Source organism: Cricetulus griseus (assembly GCF_003668045.3).
Source record: "Cricetulus griseus strain 17A/GY chromosome 1 unlocalized genomic scaffold, alternate assembly CriGri-PICRH-1.0 chr1_0, whole genome shotgun sequence".
NCBI classification, from domain to species: Eukaryota; Metazoa; Chordata; class Mammalia; order Rodentia; family Cricetidae; genus Cricetulus; species Cricetulus griseus.
Genome location: NW_023276806.1, coordinates 174,377,332 through 174,400,693, shown reverse-complemented (window position 1 = coordinate 174,400,693; position 23,362 = coordinate 174,377,332). Strand labels below are relative to the sequence as shown.

At 38.0% G+C, this 23,362-nt stretch overlaps 1 protein-coding gene across 1 annotated transcript in view; it reads left to right on the top strand.

The window, feature by feature from the left end:
- The window catches only part of Magi2 (membrane associated guanylate kinase, WW and PDZ domain containing 2), a 1,367,305-nt gene that overhangs the window by 778,791 nt on the left and 565,152 nt on the right, over positions 1-23,362 (top strand). The window contains 1 exon segment of the mRNA XM_027393460.2: positions 20,139-20,258. Within this exon segment, the coding sequence (XP_027249261.1) occupies positions 20,139-20,258 (120 nt within the window).

Sequence of the window (23,362 nt, the reverse complement as noted above, 5' to 3'; positions counted from 1 at the left end):
TAAACAAAAGCTCCAGTGTCAGACATGGGATACTTCCCTTCAACTCAGGAGGATCTCAGAGCCCTTTAATACAATACAGGCCTTTGCTGTTGTTCTTTGCTTCCCACCAGAACTCAGTGGTTCTCAAGCTATGGGTAATGACCCCTTCCAAAGCGGTTGCCTAAAGTCATTGGAAAACATAGAGATTTACATTATGATTCATAACAGTAGCAAAATTACAGTTATGAAGTAGCAACAAAAATATTTTTATGAGAGTCACCACAGTATGAGGAGTTGCATCAAAGGGTCACAGCATTGCGAAGGTTGAGAACCACTGCTGTAGCTGAATCTGGCACTGACCTAGAAGCTTCCTCCATGCTGGCAAGTTTTCAAATGTGTTACACAGTTGTTGGGAGAGAAAAATCATCCGTAGTTTTATTCAGCCTTGTCACCTATAATAACAAGTAGCCTGGCTAGATAGATAAACTGGTGCAATAATGGTTTGAATGTGTTAGGGTAACCAATGGTCTTCTGACTGATTGTAAGATCTTCTACATGTCAGGGAATGCATGACAGGTACTGTAAATTGGTCAAGAACTCATAACTGGTGATGTAATAATAGGTCAGGGGAGAACCTACTATTATTTTTTCTAGATGTGCCCATCACCCTGCTTTCTAAACACTTAACCTTTGTACTCATAGCTCTCAGACTTCATTGTAGAAGGTTCTCTTTTCAGTGGATGGTAGTGAAACAGAGACTCATAGTTAGTCAAAAGATAAAAATGCCAACAATTAGTGGCTATAGAGAGCCCACCCTATATCTCCATATAACATCTGGATCACACACACACACACACACACACACACACACACACACACACACACACACACACACACACACACATACAAGCTCAGGGAACATCCCAGGAGAGCTTGGAATACCCTAAGAGCCAAAGATTGAGGCGGACTGCTGGGAATCCATGTCTTTTGATGTTACAGAATGGATGGACACATAGATTCATTTCCTCCTAAAGGGAAAAGGCTAATGGTGGTCAACCCTTCCCCAAGTCTCTGGGACAAGCACTATCACTTTCTTCAGTGCTGCAGCAGAGCAAGCACTGCTGCATTGTCAATGCTCCAGTCAATAGCCCCCACCTATACTCAAGGAGTCCACCTTTGTAAACTCAGTAAGTGGATCACATGTATAAAAAAGGCATGATAATTGGAAGGGCCTGTGCTGGGAAGAAGGGTTTCACAAGGAGGAAGGAACATGAAACAGGGAAATAGGAAATTCAGTGAAAGAACTAACTTCCGTTATGCAAATGTAGGAAAGTATCAAAAATGCATGTTAAATACGTTTTTTAAAGAAGCAGTAAATATCAAAGGATATAGTTCTGCTTAACCAGATTTATACATTACATGGTATGTAGAACTTCTGAAAAATTAAAGCTAACAATTATTTTTTTAAAAAAAGAATTTATTTTCCTAATTGGCAGCAAATTGTTGATGGTCGAAGATCAGAAGCCCTTGATGCTAGGGCCGTTAATATCTGGGAGGGGTTATAACACAGATAAACCTTCCAACACTGAGCCCATTTAAGGTGTGGCTGCTGGTTTCAGAATCATCTCCGGAAATTCAGTAATCACTTGAGAATTCCTATCTGAAACAATGCAAAAAGATAAACTTTTCCAAAATGTCTGCAGTGGTGCTGAAGAAGCAGCCTGGGAACAATAGCATTTCAGGTCAGCGCTTTGGTGAGTTTGGAATGACCAAGGACCTAGGGCAGACATGTGCTATATGGAGGCTTCTCTGTTTGCTGAACATTTCTAATCAGAAACTGGAGGTGGGGAGGAAGCTCAGAAACATTCTTAACTATAGGACAGAGCCTGTGAGACTGTCCTTAGGATAAATTGCTAGAAATAGAACTGTTTGCTCAAAATGTTTATATACTTTGTGTACATTTGCATCTATTATCGCATGCCTATTAGAGAGATCATAATTGATTTTTATGTAAGTCGTATCTATTTCAACTTATGTTTAGTTGTAAAAGTAGTTTAAAAGAGCAAAAGAAAAAAGTTAATATCCAAGGCTATACTATACAGTTTTAAGAAAGAAATACTGAAAACAGAAATCATTTTTTTTAATGGTGAGGCTAAGGGGAAGGGAATTGACAAAGTGTTATTTTGGGAAATTCTAAATGGCTTGAAACTTGCCATCATATATTTCCAAATGTCCTTTCAAGTAACACTTGACTGCTTTGTGTCAAAAAGGATCTCTTTTAGACATTATCTGGGACTTCCATTATATTTCTTCATAGTTTTATAAGGCCTGTTTATAAACTATTGCTATAGTGATGGTTGTATTTATACATGTAGCCCATGTGCAAACCCATGCACAACAGGGAAATATACAAGAATCAGTTCTACTCACAAAAGTGAAAATTTGAAGCCAAATAAGGGAGTAAATAAAACTATCAAGAGAAACTTGCATATCGTAATGCCAGGCACATGCTAGCATTCAGAAAACTGCTATGTTCTTATGCGTCATTGCATTGTGCTTTCACCTACTTAAAATACATTTTTCACTCTCTGTCTAGTTACAAATGTTACTTCAATGGCTGCTTGATATTCCAGCACACATATGTTTCATCATCTGTTTTTAGTCTCCAAAGACAGAGGAGGGAGAATTTTATAAACACCTGAGTCCATGTCACAATTCAATACTTTTAAAGTTTTTCTGTATGTCTACTCATCTTTTAAATTTTAGTAACAGTATTAAAAATACAGTGGAATCTTCTCCATTATATCCCTGGAACCCCTCCTCTGTTCCTAATTTCCTGTGTCACCTTCCAGAAATGGCCACTGTATTAGACTTGGTATTCATAGCCACACATCTTTTCTCATAGTTTACCCAACTACCTATAGAATACTGAAGAGTTATGCCCATTTAAAAACTTCTGTTTAAATGACACCTCTACAATCCTTATCCACATCTAGGTCTCTGGGAATTACCATAAGGACTGCATATTGGATTTTGTTAAGCTTTCTACTGATACAATAGAGACATTTTTTTCTTTCTTTCTTTCTTTTTTTTTCTCATTATTTTGGTGAATTTTACTGGCTGGTATAAAATGCTAAATAGAGCTTATGATAGGTTTAGCCCAGGGCCTCAAGCATGGTAGGCAAGTGATCTACTGTCATGCTAAATCCCAGCTCTTCTGCTTAAAAAATGACATATTGTTCCTTTCTGTTTGCTAAAATTTTATATTTATTTTAATGTGTTTATGAGAAAAATTAATGTATAATTTTCTTTTGTTGTAATTTTATCTAGTCTTGGTATCATGGAATATTGACCTTAGAGAATGAATTAAATATTACAATTTTTGCTTTGGTTTCCACAAAGAGTTTTTATATCATTAGTATTATTTCTTTTGTCAGTGTTTGGTAGAATCTACAAGTAGCTATCTGGTCACAGAATTTTATTTATAGATAGGTTTAGTGTGTGTGTGTGTGTGTGTGTGTGTGTGTGTGTGTGTGTGTGTAAAAGTCTAACTGTCTGTTCTTAAGAATTTCTTCCCTCTTTTAATTAATTTCAAGTTATTTGTCAATTTTATATAAATTATCAAACTTTGTGGTATATGTTTAATTATAATATCATGTATGAAACTTTTAATATCTGTCAAATCTATAGAATTGTGTGGTGATATCATGCTTGTACAAATAAAGCCTGTCTAAAGGTCAGAAAATGGAGCTAGTGGTTGGCTAGTGGCAAGCTCCATTCTCTGACCTTCAGACAGGCTTTAATTTTACAAGAAAGATATCACAACATAAGTGAGATTACCATTTTTGATATATTTGGCCCTATTGATAAATTTGGCCCACCATATCTACTAGTTCTGTATATACAAGTCCAATTAGCCTGTGTACTCTCAAGGAGAAAAAAATGCCCAGAAGTCCCAAACTTTCCAAAAGTAAGTACTTGAATTTGCCACCTAGCAAGTGCTGTGCTGAATCTGAATCCACACGGATGAAGTGATGTGTGCACAGATGCTGAATCCATGGGAATGAAATGATGTGTGCATAGATGTGGCACCTCCCCCCTCACAGTTTGATGTCCTCTCCAAGTAGCACTCACTAAGTGGCCACTGTTCACCTTGTGTCTCATTGGTGTACTTTTAAAACTACTCAGACAATTCCTGGATTGTTATTATTCCTGGAACCATACAATGTAACAATTATTTACACAGTATTAATAATATATTCAACATTATAAATAACATAGAAATAGGGTAAAGTATGCCATAGCCTGTACAGTGTATGCGCAAGCACAGAGTCAACCTAAGACAGACTGAGAGTCTCTGGGATTTGGGTGAACACATGTCCATAAATGACACTGGAATAAATCCTCTGGGGACACCACAGGAAGACTACTTTTTGTCCTCTTCCTTTTGGAATCAGGCTGGTTTAAAGTTTTATTAACTTTATTAATCTTCTCACAGGACTAACTATTAATTTAATTCTTTATTTCCATCTTGGGCTATGTTATTTCTTTTCCTCTTCTCGCTTAGGGGCTAATTTGGTTTTATTTTTTCAGTCTCTAAAATAATTGATTCAAGGTCATGTCAATTTGAGTTTACAAACATCTCTCAATTTCTTGCTTTAGAAACATTCTACACTATTTTTGTTTTTCCCTAATTTAACGATGGAAAAAAAGTCTTCCCTGACCCAACAGTCCATTTGAAGTCTATTATTTAATGCCAACTATCAAGAGATTTTTACAGCTCTATTTGTTACTTGGATTCTGATGATTTCATCTTGCCTGCAAAGCATACTTTTAATTATTTGCATTTTTAACAATTGTTAAAACATGTTTTATTGTATAGAATGGCTTCAGTAAATTTTCCATGTGAACTTACAATGAGAAACTCTTTTGGGTTGGAGAGCTGACTCAGGGGTTAGGACACTTACTGCTCTTGAAGAGAACCTGGCATTCAATTCCCAGCACCCACATGCGGGCTCACATTTGTAACTCCAGTTATGTATTCAACACCTTCTCTGGCTTCTTTTGGCACCAAACATGCAAGTGCTACATATTTAACCTCTCATATACATAAATTAAATAAAATTTACATAAAGTAAATTAAAATAAAAATACATTTGTAACGATAAGTCTTTACGCCAATGCCGCCCGAGCCCTGCTGCCACGTGGGTGCCCTGAATAACACACAGTCTTATATTAATTACAATGCTGCTAGCCAATTGACTAGGATTTCTTATATGCTAGCTCCATCTTAATTATACTATTATGAGACTTATGGAGGATGCCTTCTGCTGGCATTCTCTTCCTGGGATCATATGTCGGCTCTGTAAAGAAGAGAGCAGGAAGAAGAGAACGAGCAAGAGAGTGATTTCATGCTTATATTCTGAGTCTTCCTTCTATGTCACTTCCTGCCTGGATCACAGGACTTATCTTTACTACACTTCCCAAAATCCTCCTTGACTCCTAGTCCAGCCTAACTTGCTTCTTCATTGGCCAACAGTACTTTATTCAACAACCAATAAGACGAACATATACACAAAAGTACATTCCCCATCATATATTACTCATAAGAAGGTATCAAAATAAAATTAAATAAATTGAAAAATAATGCACATTATGCTCCCACACAACAGATTGTTATTTGAATGTCAATTAAGTTCTGTTCATGTCCCTATCTTTACTGATTTTTCTGTTTACTTACTGTCAGGTTTGGTTTCCCCCACCCCCTGATATTGTGGAACTGTCAGTTTCTCTTTGAAAATCTAAGATTTTATTGCATGAACTTTGAAACTCCATTATTCAACATGCATACACTTAGGCATTTATCTCAATTTATAATTGCCTACTTTATTATTTGTTGATACCATTTTTCTCAAATTTACTTTCCTGATGTTATTGTGGCTTTTGTTTGGTGATAGCATAATTTTTTTTGTTAATTAGATGAATTAAAAGTTTGACTATTGTGGTATTAACAAAAGCAAGAATCAGTGAGATCAGTGTAAAATATCACATCTATTCTCCTTTATTTTTAATTATCATTTGTTTTAAATGAGATGCACTAGTCATCAATGAAAATTTCCCTTCATTTTCTGGCTTTTCCATTATGTTCAGTTATAGTCAGCATATAGCTGGGTCTTGTTCTTTTTAAGCAAGTATATAAGCACTTTTTCTATGTGGATATGTGCACATGTGTATGTTTAGGCTTTAGGTATCCAGCTTTAGGCTTGATACTGTATGTATTTAACTTCTCAAAACACTTCCCATATAGAATATAAAACTTAGAGCCAGGGAGGACTTGGGCTCAATCCCCAGCAATGCAGGAAGACAGAAAGGAAAACAAGCAGCCCAAAGCTAACAACTGTGTCTCTGTCCCTTCAACTCCAGCCTTTTCACTGCTGTGGTTATATGTTTCTAGTCACAGTATTGTTCGATTCTTTGCCTTATTCCGTTACATATTTTCACAAGATAAGAGATCCATAGCATGAACTCCATATTGTCCTTCACATGTACACTTTTTCCTTAACTGGGAAATACTTTGGCACAGGTGACAGCAGTTGTCTCTATCTTAGTAACTGGTGCGTCATAGGATGAGTCACTAACATGTTATAAACTTTGTTTTCCTTAACAGCTATGTAGGCAGCAAATATTTATTGAAATTTATGAAATTCACATTTTTACAAGACTATAGCATGAACTAAAGAGGAAAATACACCTCATATAACAAAATCCATCACACCATTTCTTGTGTTTTATGACTTTGTATTTCTTATGCTCACAGTCACCCCTCTTAAGATGTTTACTGCCTCAAGAGCCAGCAGCTCCAGGCTCTTCTTTCTAAAGGTCTCTCTTGTTTGTAGTCCCCAGGTACTTTCTGAGCTGCCAGTTATCTTTCTGCAGGCCCCGACCATAACTCAGCAGCAGTTTAACACTTTTCTTTCTCCGGCTTCTCCACGGGATATTGATTCCTGCTTTTATTATTCTTTGCTGACAGAACATTTGTTTGGAGGGCTGTGGGTTGTGGTTACCCCTCAGGGCATCAGCTGGCCTCCTGCCTGTCTATCCTACACAATATCTATGGGTGAGGATGAAGTATTCTGTTCCTTCCCAGCAGGGCCTCTGCAGCCCAGCTGTCTGGGTGTGAATCTTGGCACTTACATTCCCGTGGCCCAAACACGCTACACAAACTGTAACACTAGTGTATCACCTGCTTAAGGAGTTAGGAAGAGAAGTATATGCGATGGATTGTGCAAAGTGGATAGTGTCTCACCCAAGACTAGAGCCCAATAAATGTTACCATCTATTAACAAGATTTACAATAGGAAATTTCACGTGTCATTTCTTTGCCCAAGTTCAATGATCCTATCACTCTTCAGCACTTAAAAATTCAGTCTAAACAGCCATGTTTACCTATGACACTGAAGAGATTGTAAAAAAAATAAAATAAAATGAAAGTTTATGCCCCATATAAGTATATACATATCTATAATAGTCACTAAATATATTAAATATTCTCAAACTGTTCCTGATGGAGAAAGCTCTATAGCAAAATTACTTTAAATAATTTGCTATTGCATGGTGCAGAAGCAAATATCTTGGATTGCCAAGACAAGATATTCTCTACTGGTTTGACTTATTTATATATATTACGCTGATCTTACTAAACCATAGCTTTAAATCTAAAGCTTATGTGCATTGTTTATATAATTTATCTGTTATTGCTCACATTTATTTCAAGTAAAAACATTTTTTCTCATTGCATTCTCTTGTGCTCTCTCTCTCTCTCTCTCTCTCTCTCTCTCTCTCTGTGTGTGTGTGTGTGTGTGTGTGTGTGTGTGTGTGTGTGTGTGTCTGCGCGCGCACCTGTGTTTGTGTAGAGATGCATCTGTGCCATGTCTAGTGTATGGAAGTCATAGGAAAATATGAATTAGTTCTCTCCTTCCATCATGTGGTTTGTAGGGAGGGAACTCAGTTTGAAAGGAGAGTGGCAATCACTTTTACCCACTGAACTATGTCAGTGGCCCTAAGTATCAACACATTTCTTTCTTATTAATACAAAATTATTTGTGAATACTACTTTCTCTACAAAATTATGTATATATAATTTTGTATACTTAAATATATATATATATATCTTTATAATATACATAATATACATATTATATATATCTTATATATATAAATAATTATATATTTATATTTATATATATATATATCTTGGTATTAATAGTGAAAATTTTTCCTCAATATCATGTGTCTCATAGAAAACTAAGAGGATCCATGCTCCATCTGTATTAAATACCCACTGAATTCCAATCGCCACTCAAGCACTGCCTATAGAATTGTATCCTAAAATGAAGGCAAGGACAGAGAGATGTCTTTCACCTCAACATGAACAACTCCTTCGATCCACTGTGTCAGGCACTGCAAAGAGTCTCACTTCTCTTCATAAAGTGGCATATGGGTCTCTGCTCTCTGTGCAGTCACCAAACACGATACCCCTGACAACTGTTTCTTCCAATTAGGAAGATGAGCCCTGGGAACAGTTTTCTATTGCTCTAGGTAGATGAGTCTCTGTTTCTCAGGGATCACCATTTTTGTTTTTGTATATTATGAAACCTCCAGGCTCACTATCCATCAGAAATTTTAGAAGGGAAAATGATGTGTTTGTGAAATACTTAAATACTGAGAGCCACCTTCAGGGATGGCCACATTTGTCTCTGTATTGAAGTAATGCACTCAAGTGCATTGGTTAGGTTGCATATTTGTTTATCAGTACAAGTCAAGGAAGCAAGAACATCAAGACACCGACCATCAGAACCCAGATGTAAGGGTAGACATGTGCCTGGAGGCCACATCCGCATCCTGACTTATAATGCGAGTTTATGGGACTGGAGCCTTGCTCCTTTTTAAAGTGTGTTCCATGTGAGGGCACACAGCTAGCTATCACAGCAGAGTTTTAAGAGGTCCCAGTGATGGGTTTGCAGGTAAATCTGAGATGATCTCTCTGGTCCTTTTAGAAGCAGGTTATCCCTAGGCCAGAGCACTTGGAGTCTAACCAGGAAATTAGGAGATACCTAATTTAGCTTTAGAGTTTTATACATGTATTGTTGGTATGATAGGGATTCAAGCATTCCGTACAGACCAATTTAGCTAGTCCAAGCCTTTCCGACTTCCTACTGCCAGACTCTCCAGGACTTTTTATAGGGCATGGTATTGAATGCCAGTGCCTGAGAGCCAGAGGGCTGTCACTATCTTAGGAAGGATCTCTCAGGTTCTACTGGGGGCTGTTTCTTAGTCAGCTTTGGATTAATGGTGTTCAAAGTATTATTTTGTACTGTGTCTCAATTCTGGCAGGTGAGCCTGTTTTCTCTTCTTCTATAAGGGAGGTAAGGATTTTTCCAAAATTATAAACATTTTCTCTAAAACCATCCAATATTTATTTTGATAACCCTATATTAATTCAGTGGCTTTGCTGCCAGAGTGTCTTAATTAACTGTCCTTTAAAATTCTTTACAGGTTTTCTTTTGTGTTTCTAATTCATAAGACTTCTCTTAATCTTTCATGATAATTGCAAGTCTTGGGGAAAAGGATTTAAGAGTCTTTGGAGACACCAGTTTTTATGCATTGTGGTGGTGTTTTATGCTAATATATCGGTGTAAAAATTTCTAGCAAAGGCTGTAAATGAGTATCTGACCACTCACTAGGCCCATTGCTTTCTCTCTATCCCCTTTCTCTTGCTGTCCAATCAGGAAGGGAATAGAGTTCCCTGAAGTTAAGATGGCAGAGTCCTGCAGGGGATGATAATTGGACAGCAGGTCCTGCTGCCCCTGAAGCCTAAGGGGTCCTGTTGATGAGGGGCTGCCAGCTGTGCCTAATGTCTGAGTCTCAGAAAGGCAGAAGCAGTCTCCCACAGCACAAGCCTCATATGTTTCTCCCTAGCAGAATGCTGAACACTTCTCTTTTCCACTAAGCTGGTTGCAGACAAGCAGGGTAACAGAAAGCAATCTTTGATGGCTGCCCCACCATCACACTTAACCTGAAAAGGAATAACTATCTGCTGTCCCTTAAAATATGAGTCGATATTTTGTCAACATGAGTGTTCAAGGACACTTGGTGTTAAGGGCTTCTAAGTATATGTTTGTTAGAATATCCCATAATTCTGAAGCATTTTATTTACGAAATGAGAGAGAGAGAGAGAGAGAGAGAGAGAGAGAGAGAGAGAGAGAGAGAGAGAGAAGGAGAACATGTGTGTTTCCATTCTATGTTCCATCAAGTGTGAACTAAGTTTTGTGATAAGTCAGAATAGATACAATAGCTAGTACTGTGGACATAGCTCTACTGAATGTGCAGCGAACTCTTGAACTCAGTATTTTTAGCTATAATGAAAGAGCCTTGCCCGGGATACCTGGCCTGTTTCTCTTCATACTTATTACTTCTCTCTTTTTTTTTCATAGTCTCCATGATAGTTTGATGGCTGAGCTGTGTATTTTAGAATCTCAGAGAGCAAAAACAATATTTGATGACTTAATTACACAATGTATGCTTGATAATCTCGCAATTCCTCTAATGCTTTGAAATCTCTGGGTAGCTACCTGCCTTTTTATTTTCATGTGTATTTTCTGATATTCTGTGGTATCTGTGTTCTAGGATCTACCTTGGGTATTTCAGAATACAGATGCCATAGAGACATAGGGTGACACTAAAAGTTAATGCCATTGCAAGATTCTAATAGTGATAAAATTATAGAATTATGATCCCCTAAACCTTGCAGTGAAGGTCGTGGTCATGTCTGCATTGTTCAAAAGGCTATGGCTGCCTGTGCAGTCTCATTCTGGCCCAGATTAATTTTACATAAGGACAGTATAAAAGCGTCAAACTAAATATATATTGTTTCTATAAAAAGTTACTGGTCTTTCTTTAAGCTCGGTATATAATCTTGAAGTATTACCTGCTAAATAATAAATTAAGGAGACAAAACCTATTTTTTATGAATTCTATAGAAGGCCATATAGAGAGAATATCTAAATTAAATATTGAGGGATTAAAATCAAAAGTTCCAAAGTAAATGAATTGGAAACAAAGTGGGCTGTTTATTGTCTAGTCTCATCAAGCATCTTGAGATCATGGTGTGCTGCCCTGTTTCAATGGCTACTGTGCAGTGTTCATTTAACCTGAACTTAGCCATGCTTTTCCTTAACATCTTCAGAGTAGATCAAAGTCTCCAGTATATAAACCCCTGGGGTCTCCTTTAACTGTGGTGAGCCGTTCTATGTAGTCTTGCACCCAGGTGCTGTGCTGTGAATACAAGAAAAGCAAAGAGAAGTTTTTGAAGACCCTTACTTTTAGAACTAAAGATTCCCCTGCTGTTGGGTGGGTAAAGGAAAGGAGCTTAGTATAAAAGAATTTAGGAGTACACAGAGATGGAGAGATGGTTTTGTAGGGGAAGTGTTTCACCCATAGCCTGTATCTGTAACTCCTGGGCTGGAGGAGCGGAGACAGGCATATCCTTGGAGCTCACTAGCTAGTCTTTAGCCAAATAAAGGAACTCCAGGTTTAGTGAGAGCCCTGTCTCAAAAAAGAAGTGAGGTAGAGAATAATCAGTGAATACACCTAGCATTGACTTCTAGCCTCTATGCACATGTACACACACATGCATCAGCACCCATTAAGCATGCTTGCATACACACATGAGCATGTGCATTTCTCACATATACACGCACACCAAGATTTAGAATATAGATTAATTGCAACCAGAGAGATGATAATTCATATGGGTTAATTATTAAATGAATGAGTAAGTGAATGAATGAATGAATGAATGAATGAATAGATTCACTTTGCCCTAGTTTTTCTTAGTGCAATGTGATTGTTATCAGTGATGAATGACATGCTGGTACTGTCAGTAACTACATATGATCATTCAATATATATCTTAAGATAGAAAATGTGTGTATATATATATACTCAAAATCTTCACCCTTGAAAACTGTTTATCTTTCTTACTATATGCTGGGGGTTCTGAACTCAAGTTATGAAGGACTACAAAGATTTGTATGCAAGTGTGTGGGGGGGACTGAAACCAGAGTTTCATTCATGCTAAGAAAGCACTTACTACTGAACTGTATCCTAGCCCAAGCCTTAACTTTTAAGCAGTATTTCTCACCTTAGTCCTCTGTTTGCTAGTGTTTATGATAGAGATATAACTGTATATGTGAAACATGCAGTTGATGACTAGATGTGTTTGTCTGAAGGATTTGTTCCAATAGATAGTGTTTTTCGTGGGGTAGCATGTAACTGTATTCCCAGCTACTCAGAAGGCTGAGGCAGGAGGACTGTTTGAGTCAAGGAGTTCTGGACTACATTGTAATATGACTATGGATGTTCACACTAAGTTCAGATGAACTGAACACAACCATATTTTAGATATGGTTTTAGATATTATATCATTAAAACTAAGTATAATAAAAATCAACCTAGACTGGTTCTGTAAAAACTGATTGAAGGCATTTGGCCAAAGGAAGCTCATCAATGTTTTTATTGGAACACACACAAATCTGGTGTGATGTTCAGACTTGAAAAATTAAGGAGTGTCTTTAGGAATGTAAGAACTAGTTAACTAAAGGTCAGATCCAAAGGAAATTGCCCTCGCTGTCACGATTTATTTTCTCTAGCTTGAAGCTGAGAAACACCAGCAAGAAAAAGAACATGGTAAAAACATGCTGAAGTTTCTCAGATTGTCTCACAGTGACCCATCTGCTTAAAACACATTGGCAACTGATGATCAGCTCCAGCCTCGTTTCTTGACACACTACACAGCAGATATTGTAGAACGTGCCAGCACATCAAAATGGATCCTAGTAAATTACTGAGCTGAACCATTATCCTGATACATTTTTCTTTAAGACAGTGATATTTTAAAAGTATTTTATAGAATTAAGAAAGAGCAAAAAGCTGAGGGAAAATGTGCTTAGATTTATATTCAACACAAACGTTATTCTTGTTTTCTTCCAGAGGTGAAAGGGGCAATGCACTTTCATCTAAAAGCAGAATTTTTTAAAATTCAATTGGCATTTCCCAGTTGCCATGGTTACCAAATGACAAGCAGCCTTCATATGCTTTCATTGTGCATCAGCAAACTAACCATTTGGGATAAAACTCGTTCTCTGCAGACTTGCACCTTGAATTTCAGCACTGGATGCCTTCATTTCCTTCTGATCGAGTTGTTATTCATACAGTATTTAACTGGTCAGTTATCAATAAATGGTTTTCTCTTAAGAAGTGAAGCAGTGGGACAGAAAGCATAAATTTAATTAGTGCAATTTCTTCCCCATGTCTATTCATTTTTCCCTTTGAGCAGTGGTCTAGAAGAAATAATACTGAAATAAGCCATAATTTAGATAATAAAATTTATTTTGGAGTTTTCTATACACTATGTAGAAAAATTACAACCAACAGAAAATAGGAAGGCAATCTAAGAAAGTGTTTCAACTTCAACTCTGTGATGAAGAGGATCAAAGGATCTCTCTTTGATCCTTCTGCCACCCTTCTTCTGATGCTGGGGGATGACTTGATATTAGGGCTGAGTCATACTTCCCTGTCAACTCTCTATTCACAATCTTTTGGGTTGGGAAAGCAATATAATTATTTCAGCATAAAAATAAGGTAACTAGCCATTTCAGGAAATTCAGCATAACTGTTTTTCCAGTCAAGGTATTAGCTACCTTTACCTGCAAATTACCATTGGACATTGCTTCACTTCATTTCACATTCCACTTCACATGGACTGGCTCTACTGTTGGGATCGCATCACTCCCCAAACAAGCATTCGTAGATCTCTAGCTGCTCTCTCTTTTCCAGTCTCTGCCTCACAGGTATAACAGTAACTAGTACCCTTCTTCCTGCACTCAAAAATACAGAATAATGCTTTTTACCTTCATTGTTCAAGGTATTATGCCTGCAGGTAAAGTTAAATGACCCACTGATGAGGCTTTGTAAGCATTTTTGTACTTTTTCAAATGAGTCAGCAAACAGTGAGGGATTTCTACAATCCAGGCCATAAGATCTATTTGTTCTTCGGTGCCATTCAAAAGGAAACAATGACCAAGACATCATAAGCCACATTGCAGTGCATCCTTAAAGAAAATGGATTTATTTTTTTAGTTTCTTCATGCTCAGATAATTTTGTAAAGTCAGCTTGTATTGTTAGTCAAGAGAAGCTCTTATTTGCAAGTAACCTGAATAAAGCTAGTTGGCTTATATTTTAGATCTAATAGACTCTAAAACTAAGATTGCACTAGTGACATTTGGAAACTTCTAGTACATTTGTCTGTGTTACTCCTGCTACCGAGGGGGATGAGAGTGTTGTTGCCATGACATTCATGTTTTATAATGCCTTGCATTGCTATTGTTTATTTGTGTGCATAGTAAGAACATGATTATCAAGTAAATGATGCTTCCATCTAGGGCCACATACAGAAAATACTAAAACAGAAACAGATGTAGATGGTCCTAACTCTAATGGTAAAATACTTACATTGCACTGTGTTTCCATCTCTTCTTTTAAAATTGAGGGTTTCTACGTGAATGCTTGCATTTTTTACCTTTTAAATTATATTTACTTCTGTAGGTGTGTGTATAGGTGTGTGTGTGTGTGTGTGTGTGTGTGTGTGTGTGTATGCATGTGTGTGCGTGTGTGTGTGTATTCCATGTTGCACAACTGAGAATCAGAAGACAGCTTGTAAGAGTCAGTTGTCTTCTTCCTCTGTGTGGGTCCTGGCGATTGAACTCAGGCTGTCAGACTTGCTGGAAAGCATGCATTACCTACTGAGCCATCTCCCCTGCCAGAATGTGTGAATGCCTGTGTGCTCTGTGTCCTTCTGGATCAGGTATCAGAACCCCTCATGTGTTCTAAATGCCAGTCTGTGGAAACTAACTTAGAAAGTTCAGGAAAAAAATCTATGCTGGGCATTAATGTGTCCAATCAGATGATCTAAACAAAACAAAGTAATATACTAAAGCAAGATTAGACAGACAGACAGACAGACAGACAGACAGACAGACAGACAGACAGACAGACAGATAGAGTTATTTTTAAAAGTTTAGTGTTCTTGTCAAAAAACAAGCACAAAAGCAATGACAACAAAAAAGCTTTTCATGGCTCTTCTGTTGCCTCCCCTAGGTCTATAGTCTCTAGGAGGAGCCGAAAGCCCACAGCATTGCAGCCTGAAGCCTACAGCATTGTAGGTGTCTACTTTCCTTGAGGCCTTTTTCTCATATTTTCTGTCTTCAATCTTTTCCCAATATTTTCTAATATTTAGAAATCTCAGCAGTCGACCGTTAAGTTGTTCATAGGTGCTAAGACTGGGTTTATGACCAACTACAGAACTTCCACCTCATTATAAAATGCTACATATAACTTACTTTTCAATTAATTTTTGCTTTCCTTCTATTTATTAAAATATAAGATCTACAAGAGCGGTGGTATTCTGTGGTCTTCCGAATTATATCACAACATTGCTCAGTACATTGTAAGTGCTCAATATTACAGCATAAATTCATAGGAGCAAAAGCAATCTATAATGCCAACTCCACTTAACACATCAATGCTAACAATACAGTTCTTGTCCAGTGCTTACTATGTGTCAAACACTATCATAACTACCTTATAGGAATTGCTTCGTTTGCTCCACATATTAGATTGCAAAGATCCTGCTTATATTAGTCCCATTGCATGCATAAGATGCTAAACTTCAAAAGACAAAGGACCATATGTCAAGTAATACTGACACAAAATAACAGGACCATCAGGTTGATTCCACAGCTTACACTCTCATCTACAATAACATACAACTTAAAGATATTTTTTCCAACTAGCAAAAGAGTAGTTCTGATGGTATAGATTAAAGAGAAAGCAAATCATATTCATTTAACTGAAGAAAATAGCTTCTTTCTTTCCTTCTTCATTCTTTCACTATTATTATTTGTAAGTGGGGTCTCACTAATGGACCTGACTGCTGACCTGGGACTTCTCGATATCCATCTACCTCTGTCTCCTGAGTGCTGTGGTTAAAGTTATCTTCCAGCATTCCTGACCTGAAAATTCTTAAATTAAATCCTCTTACATGCCCAATGAAGTCAAGTTCCTGTGAAAAACAAACTAACTAACTGACAAACACTACAGTCCTCTATGTATACCCTGAGCATCACCTTGGGAGGCTATGCTTGAGTATCCTCTCATGAAGAAGCTTTCAGTGTTTTCTCACTCTGTGTTTTCAGCCACCTCTCTTGGCCAGAGAACCTGTAAATAGGAAGTTGGGAAGAAGAGTAACACCTAAAAGAGAGAGGAGTAGACTGTCTGGAGAAGGCCATTGCCTGATCCAGGAGGGCAGTGCCTGCATCAGAGAGAGGGTAGATGGGCAGGGTGACACCGAGAAATGGTAGGACATAGACCTTACCAACAAGCTGCAGGTAGGATGAAAGAGAGAGGCTGCTGGGGAAAGTTTCCAGGAAGAATGATGTTGAGAATCTAAGCAGAGCAAGCTGGAGAAGTGTGTTTTTACCATGTGACATTCCTGAAACGCTGTCAGGTGTCCCTCCTGTGCAGGTGGAATAAAGACAATTCCCGATGTAAAATCTCACAGCAGTGTGCTCCCATGCTACCCTTGACAGAAGGAAGCTTCTGAAGATCATGAGGGTGGGAACCACAAAGATATTGGTGAGATCTGGGGAAGAAGAGCCACTGCACATGGCAGAGGCAATGTGAATCCTCAGGCTCCTGACAGCTCTGGGAGGGCTGATAAAGGCCAGATTGGAGCAGGTTCAAAGGCTTCAGGAGGGATTTCTTCAGCAGAGAAACTTGATGAAAACTAAATATAGTTTTACATTTTGAGAAGGGATTTATCTAACATAGAGAGAACTTGTCAATTGAGTTGACTCAGCTATGTAAACTTTAAAAAAAAAAAAACATTACATCTAGAGTAACCAAAAATTACTTGAGAAAAGAAAAAGTAGTCAAGGTTCAGATGGGAATGGATTTGCATAATATCAAATGCACCCATCAGGCAGTCATCCAAATGCAAATGTTTCTATGAAAAGTAAAGGAGGGAGAGAAAACTAGGACATGGTCTTTGTGAGTAGGGGCAAAGTCAGGAGATGCTCATTTTCATTGGCTGCAAACCAAGAAGTGGCAACCGAGGCAGAAAACCAATAGGCTAAATCACTGAGAGATTTGGAAACAAAGCAAAATAGAAGCCTACTTGACCCTGAGCAAAAAAGGTGTGTGTGTGTGTGTGTGTTGTATGCCGTGTTCGTGTGCATATATGTGTGTGGTGTAATAAATATCTACAACATTAAAGGAAAACTTATTAAATTGTTTGAAATTGAAAAAGATACAAATAACCTCTAGTATTAAAAGACATTAAAACTTGAAACTAAGCAAGAGAAGGGCCTCATCTAAGATTCAAACATAATTGCAATCAAGTGTTAATTTTGAAGGAAAATACGAAGTACGAATCACAATGCAGGCAAAGAAAGTTGAGCTAGCAAAGAGGATTTTGGCTTAAATAATCACCAGTTTTATCAAGAAAGGAGCTCGTGTCCTCTGCAGAAAGCCAAACAGTTAAGTCTTGGAAAATGAAGGGAACGTGGCACAACTTTAGGAAGCCTCAGTCTACGGACAGACTTGGGGTCTACTACGAGGGGGAAATGAAGGTACACTAAATGATGGAAGAGATCGTAGGTTCTTCCCGTATCTTAGTGCCTGGATGGCAAACGCAGCAGATGTGTGGAAGCTGTAGGAGAAAAGAGAAGTCAAGGAAGAAGAGTCCAGTGGAACCAGGATTTATCCCTAGTGCATGGATGGGCTTTGGGAGCCCATTCCCCAAGGAGCGATGCTCGCTCAGCCCAGATACACAGGGAGGGCCTAGGTCCTGCCCCAAATGATGCAACAGACTTTGGTGATCCCACATGGGAGCCCTCACCCTCCCTGGGGAGTGGATGGTGGGAGCTGGGTGGTGGGAATAGGAGGATGGGAGGGAAAGGGAACTGGGATTGGTATGTAAAATAAGATTTTTTCTAATTTAAATAAAAATTAATTCATAAAAAAGAAAAAGAGTCGGGGGGCCATTAGATCAATGTCCCAGTCAAAGTGCAGCACTGACGTTGGAGAAACTCCTTAGAGACAGTAAGTCTGTGCAGCGCCCGGGGATTGTCTGCACGCAGCAATGGGGCCGAGTGCATGACAGGTGGTCCAGATACATCACAGATGGTAAAACATGCAGTGAAGCAAGAAGGGCAGCCACAGAGCATCTTCACTAGAATATGTCATTCTGGATGTGGCCTGAGGCATGCGCTCCTGAGCTTCCATTGTGCTGTGAATGTATTACTGTGCAGCAGGCATGAATTAATCAAAACACGTGACTTCTGAAACACGGAGATAAATTAGTTAGGAAAATTGAGTTTTTGTTAGGCAATTTTGCTTAATGATTAGAGTGTGCTCTAAATAAACAGAACAACAAATTGATTGCCAAAAACTCTTTTAATGCCTTTTTAATTCATAAGGGTTAAACACATAAAAGTCAGGATATTAAAAGTTAAAGTTCTCATAGAAACATTAATTTGACAACAAATTATGCATATTAGGTGTGGGAGGTTTATATTTTATAGCATAAAAGCTACAGGAAATACTGCACAAGGTAACTTAATTAAATTATGTAAAATAACAAAGTCGGGGGCAAGTCATTAACGCATGATTTAAAAAAAAATGTTTTGCAACCCCCAAAAAAGGTTTATAAATCTTAACTCTAGGAAAAAATGTATTTCAACTTTAAAAAAATAAAAATTTGTACTTCATCAATTTCCATAGCATATGCTTAATGCATTCTTAACCTTAGTTTATAACACTCACTTGCAGTTCAGATTTGATCCTAATAGCCCCAAAATACAAGTAACTGGCTACTTTCATGACAAAGCTAATAAAGATTTAAAATTCAAAGAATCAAAATAAAATGTATTTAAGGTGTTTTTTTCTATAATGTAGAGCATATAGGGAATATTTAAAGATGCCTGTCAGTGTATCACTTTGTTTCTGCATTTTTCTCTACAAATGTTTATCTATTTGTATGTGTACAGTTTGTGAACTTCAAAATCTGACCATGCAAAAATACTGTACACATATAATAAAGAAAGAGAGGGGGCATTGCTGGCCTTCACTGTCACTCTATATGTGTCCCCCTTTAAAATCCGCACAGCAAGCCTGGAATACTGTGTGTTCTCCAGAGAGCATCCGGTGGTCTTATCCACTTGGTCCTCTGTAGCTCCATTCCCTCTGTCAGGGATACAGTGAGCAAGACTGCTGTCCACTATGGTAACCGTGGGGAAAATGCTACCTCCCTCCCCAGTCAGAAGTAGTTCAGGAACGAAAGAAAAAATGAGGGCCACATAGGGAAATGTTAAAAAGAATGTTCTTCTATTAACTTACATGTAATATTACAGCCATCACAATTATTAATGAAACTTTAATTGCCAGTCAGTTCCCTTTATTATTAAATTTGAAGTACTCCTACATATGTTGCGACCCTTTAGATTTAATATGTAAATGTGTATTATTTTGGTGCAAAATAGCAAACACCATCTGAAGCATCCACCCCCTCCCCATAGGAGGCAAGTCAGAAGAGCACAAAAAAAAAGTGATGTTTGCTTAAACTTGTACTTTCCATTTTATTTGTGTGTCAAAAGACCACAGCCTGTAGAACAACACAAGGCCATTCAGGGGAGTGAAGCATGTAAATTCCTGAGCATGTAGACTCTTGGCCCACTATTCAACCCACCTCTTCAAAACAGACACAATGGGCTGCAGTCTTCACTGAACAAAATCTATTCAGCCACATTCCATGGCAATGAACTCCATGTAAGCTTAACGGAAAAAAATTCTTTGTCCATTTATTTTAATCTTTCCCCCCTTCTTTTGCCATAGCCAAACAAACAGAAGGACACATGCAAACTGCCAACCCCACAGGATGAACAAACAAGTGTTATTGAATATTCAAAAGTATAGTGGTATGTCTAAAGTTCAGTAACATGGGGCTTAGACTGTTTCTTTTGTTTTAATTCTTCTTATCCAGGCACCACAAGGCCACATAAGGAGGGGGAGGTCCCTGGAGTGGACTACATTTTCATAACCGTTGAAGATTTTATGGAATTGGAGAAAAGTGGTGCTCTCCTCGAAAGTGGGACCTATGAAGGTAAGTACAGTATCTTGGTAAAATTTTGTGCCTATTGTATTGTGTGACTGAAGAGCATTGGAAAACATGTAACAAATACACTGCTGATTTGTGCCAGAGAGCTTTAATCAAATAATTTCAGAAGCATGTTAATTAAGACATATCTGGACCATTAATTCTATTATTAAATTGAAGAGAAATAGGTGTCTACCTGCTAGCACATAACTCTGTGATTGCTTCCTCAAACTCAGCTACTATTATTCAGAGAAAATGTGTTTGGTGGTATCCAAAAGAGGCCAGGGTAGAGTTGCAGTCTGTCACTGTTCATTTTGCTTTCTCACGTGGCTGTGCATCACAGGTCTTCACTTACCTTCCATGCAAAATCATGAGATGGGAAAATATGATCTATAGGCAAATTCCAAATCCTACTGCAGAAATAAGTTTCCTTGTATGCTTGAGTCAAATAAGAACAAAGACTGAGACCCAAAGAGAAGTCAACAAGGATGTCTCACTACAAAGGACCCTGAAACACAAGTCAGAATGTGGCTCAGTTCCAAACCCAAACTTATTTACCCTCCCTCTTTAAATAAGTCATATTGGTGAAACTTAATTTTTTTATTTTTTAAAAAGATAGTGATAATAAATTAAAAAAAATAGTGATAGCTTTGAGAAACACCAGTAAATAGTATGTTGATATGGTCATATTGTACATGCATGTTTACATGCATCTAGTTTCAGTTTGATGAAACTTTATGTTAGGCATAGTACAATAATATTTTAAGCTAATATAAAAGCAGAAACATATTTCCTTTTTCTTTGTTACATGTTTAAAGTGCATTGTTATTCAGTTTGGAAATGAAACCAGTTTTACAGTGCTTCAGCTAATATTTATTGCTCAATAATAGTAGCAGAACTCATATTAGATGCATGACTGCTTAGCCAGTCCATCCAACACCCAAGTTCCACCAATCACCACTAGAAAAGCCAGGTTGCCATGTAACCAGTGGCTATCTACTTCCTCCTTTACTTTCTTTGGGTTATGGTTCAGAGAACTTTCATCCAGCAACTGCTGGTAGCAGATGGAGATATTCCCAGGCAAGCACTGAGCCAGGCTCTATGTTGAAGAATGGGAGTAGGGATTGTAGGAACGGGGAGCAGAGGAAGGGTGGTGGTGTCAAAATCATGACTGGAGAACCCACAGAGACAGCTGAACTGGGCTCTGAAGGCTAGGGAGCCTGCATAGGACTGACCTAAGCCCTCTGCAAGTTGTGTAGCTTGGTCTGTTTGTGGGGCTCCTAGCTGTGGGATCAGGACCTGTCCCTGGTGCTTGAGCTGGGTTTTGGGAACCTGTTCCCCAAGCTGAATTTCCTTGCCCAGGCTTGTTGCAGGGGGAGGACCTTGGTCGTGCCTCAATTTGATGTCATGCTCTGTTCATGGGAGGCCTGCCCCTTTCTGAAAGGATACTGAGGGGAAGTGGGTGCTGGGGTGGGAGTGCAAGTGGGGTCAGAGAGGAGGTCAAAGGAGAGAAGAGAAGGGCAGGAGGAAAGGGAACTGCCATGGGGATGTAAAATAAGTGAAAAGATTTCATTAATAAATAAAAAAGAGAAAAACCCCTTGGTGTTGTGAGGTTGTTTGAGGCATTAAAATCTCTTCCATTATTAAGTATTCTTAAGACAATTTAGGCTGAAAATTTTGCCTAAATGACAGAAGAGACTGTTACTTATGCTACACTCACAGGAACTAGCTAAGAATATCTAGAAAATGATTGCATGCATTAGTCATAATAAACAGATAATAAAGATTGATTTAAAGCATTTTAAATAAAGAAATTTTAATAATATATTAAAGTTGCTTCAAGGCACTGATGTAAAGAGCATTCTCTATAAATCAGAAAACAATTATATCAAATAACTCAGAAGAAATGAACAGTGCATTTTATGGAATATTTTCCTTTGGGCTGTGTGATAATAACATTGATTAGTTTGTATGCATTCTAATAGTAATGTATTACATTTAATAACCTTATTTGCATATCACATTCACATATTGAAGAACCAGGATCATACAAGATCCTTCCAAGAGTGTGATGAATGATATGACTTTTTGTCAATGAAACAGACTATTTAGCCAGGTTGGATAGAAGCTTTTAGAAGACCGTATATTCCTGTTAAATCTCTGTTGCTCTTGTGGTAAAATAGATGCTGTAAACTTTTACAAAAACTTACTAGTAACTTAAAATCTACTTTAGGCTGGGCATTGATGGTGCATGCCTTTAATCCCAGCAATCGGGAGGCAGAGGCAGGCAGATCTCTATGAGTTCGAGGCTGGCCTGGTCTCCAGAGTGAGTGCCAGGATAGGCTCCAAAGCTACAGAAATCCTGTCTCAAAAAAAAAATCTACTTTAGATTTTCTTTTTAGGTCACAAGTAAATCTTGAAAAAGAAAAATCTGTTCCAATATAACAAAGCTTTGTGAAAAGGTGATTGCTCCTGCCTTTTGTTAGGTGTTTTTTGTTTTGTTTTGTTTTTTTCATACCTGGGTGTAGTTTGAAGGTTTCATATAGCTCGTTAATCTCTTCAGAGACTCCAATGTATGCAGAACTGATTACTGAACAATAAATCAGGTTTTTTCATAGAGGATTTTGTCATAGGTGTACTTGGATAAATTGTGTACTTGGATAAATAAATGTAAATCTCTTTTCCTAGATAACATAACTAACTACCTGGATAGAAATCTAGAGAACATTCTCAAACCTTGGGGTTTTTTTAGTTTGTCATAGAACTCCAGCTAAGGAGAAAGTAAAATTTACCTTCGGTTGCATTCCTTTGGTGCTGGTCGAATCTAGAGCCTCTACTCAGGGATCCTTGTGAAGGAGGGCATGGGGAAGCCCTTGAAGCCACTGGTACTCTCAGAGTACACAGGAGAATCCCTGTATTACTCAGCTAGACAGGAAAGATCCCCGAGTGTTTCTGTTTTAAACTCCTGCAATAGCAGTCTTTCCTACAGATTCAAGGGTTCTTTACTAAAAGTGCCGTGTCTCTAGATCCTATGCTTCTCCTTCGCTGTGCCTGTGACCCTTCCACCTGGCTGTGCTTTCTCCTGTCTTCTCAGTTCTGCGGAGCCCTTG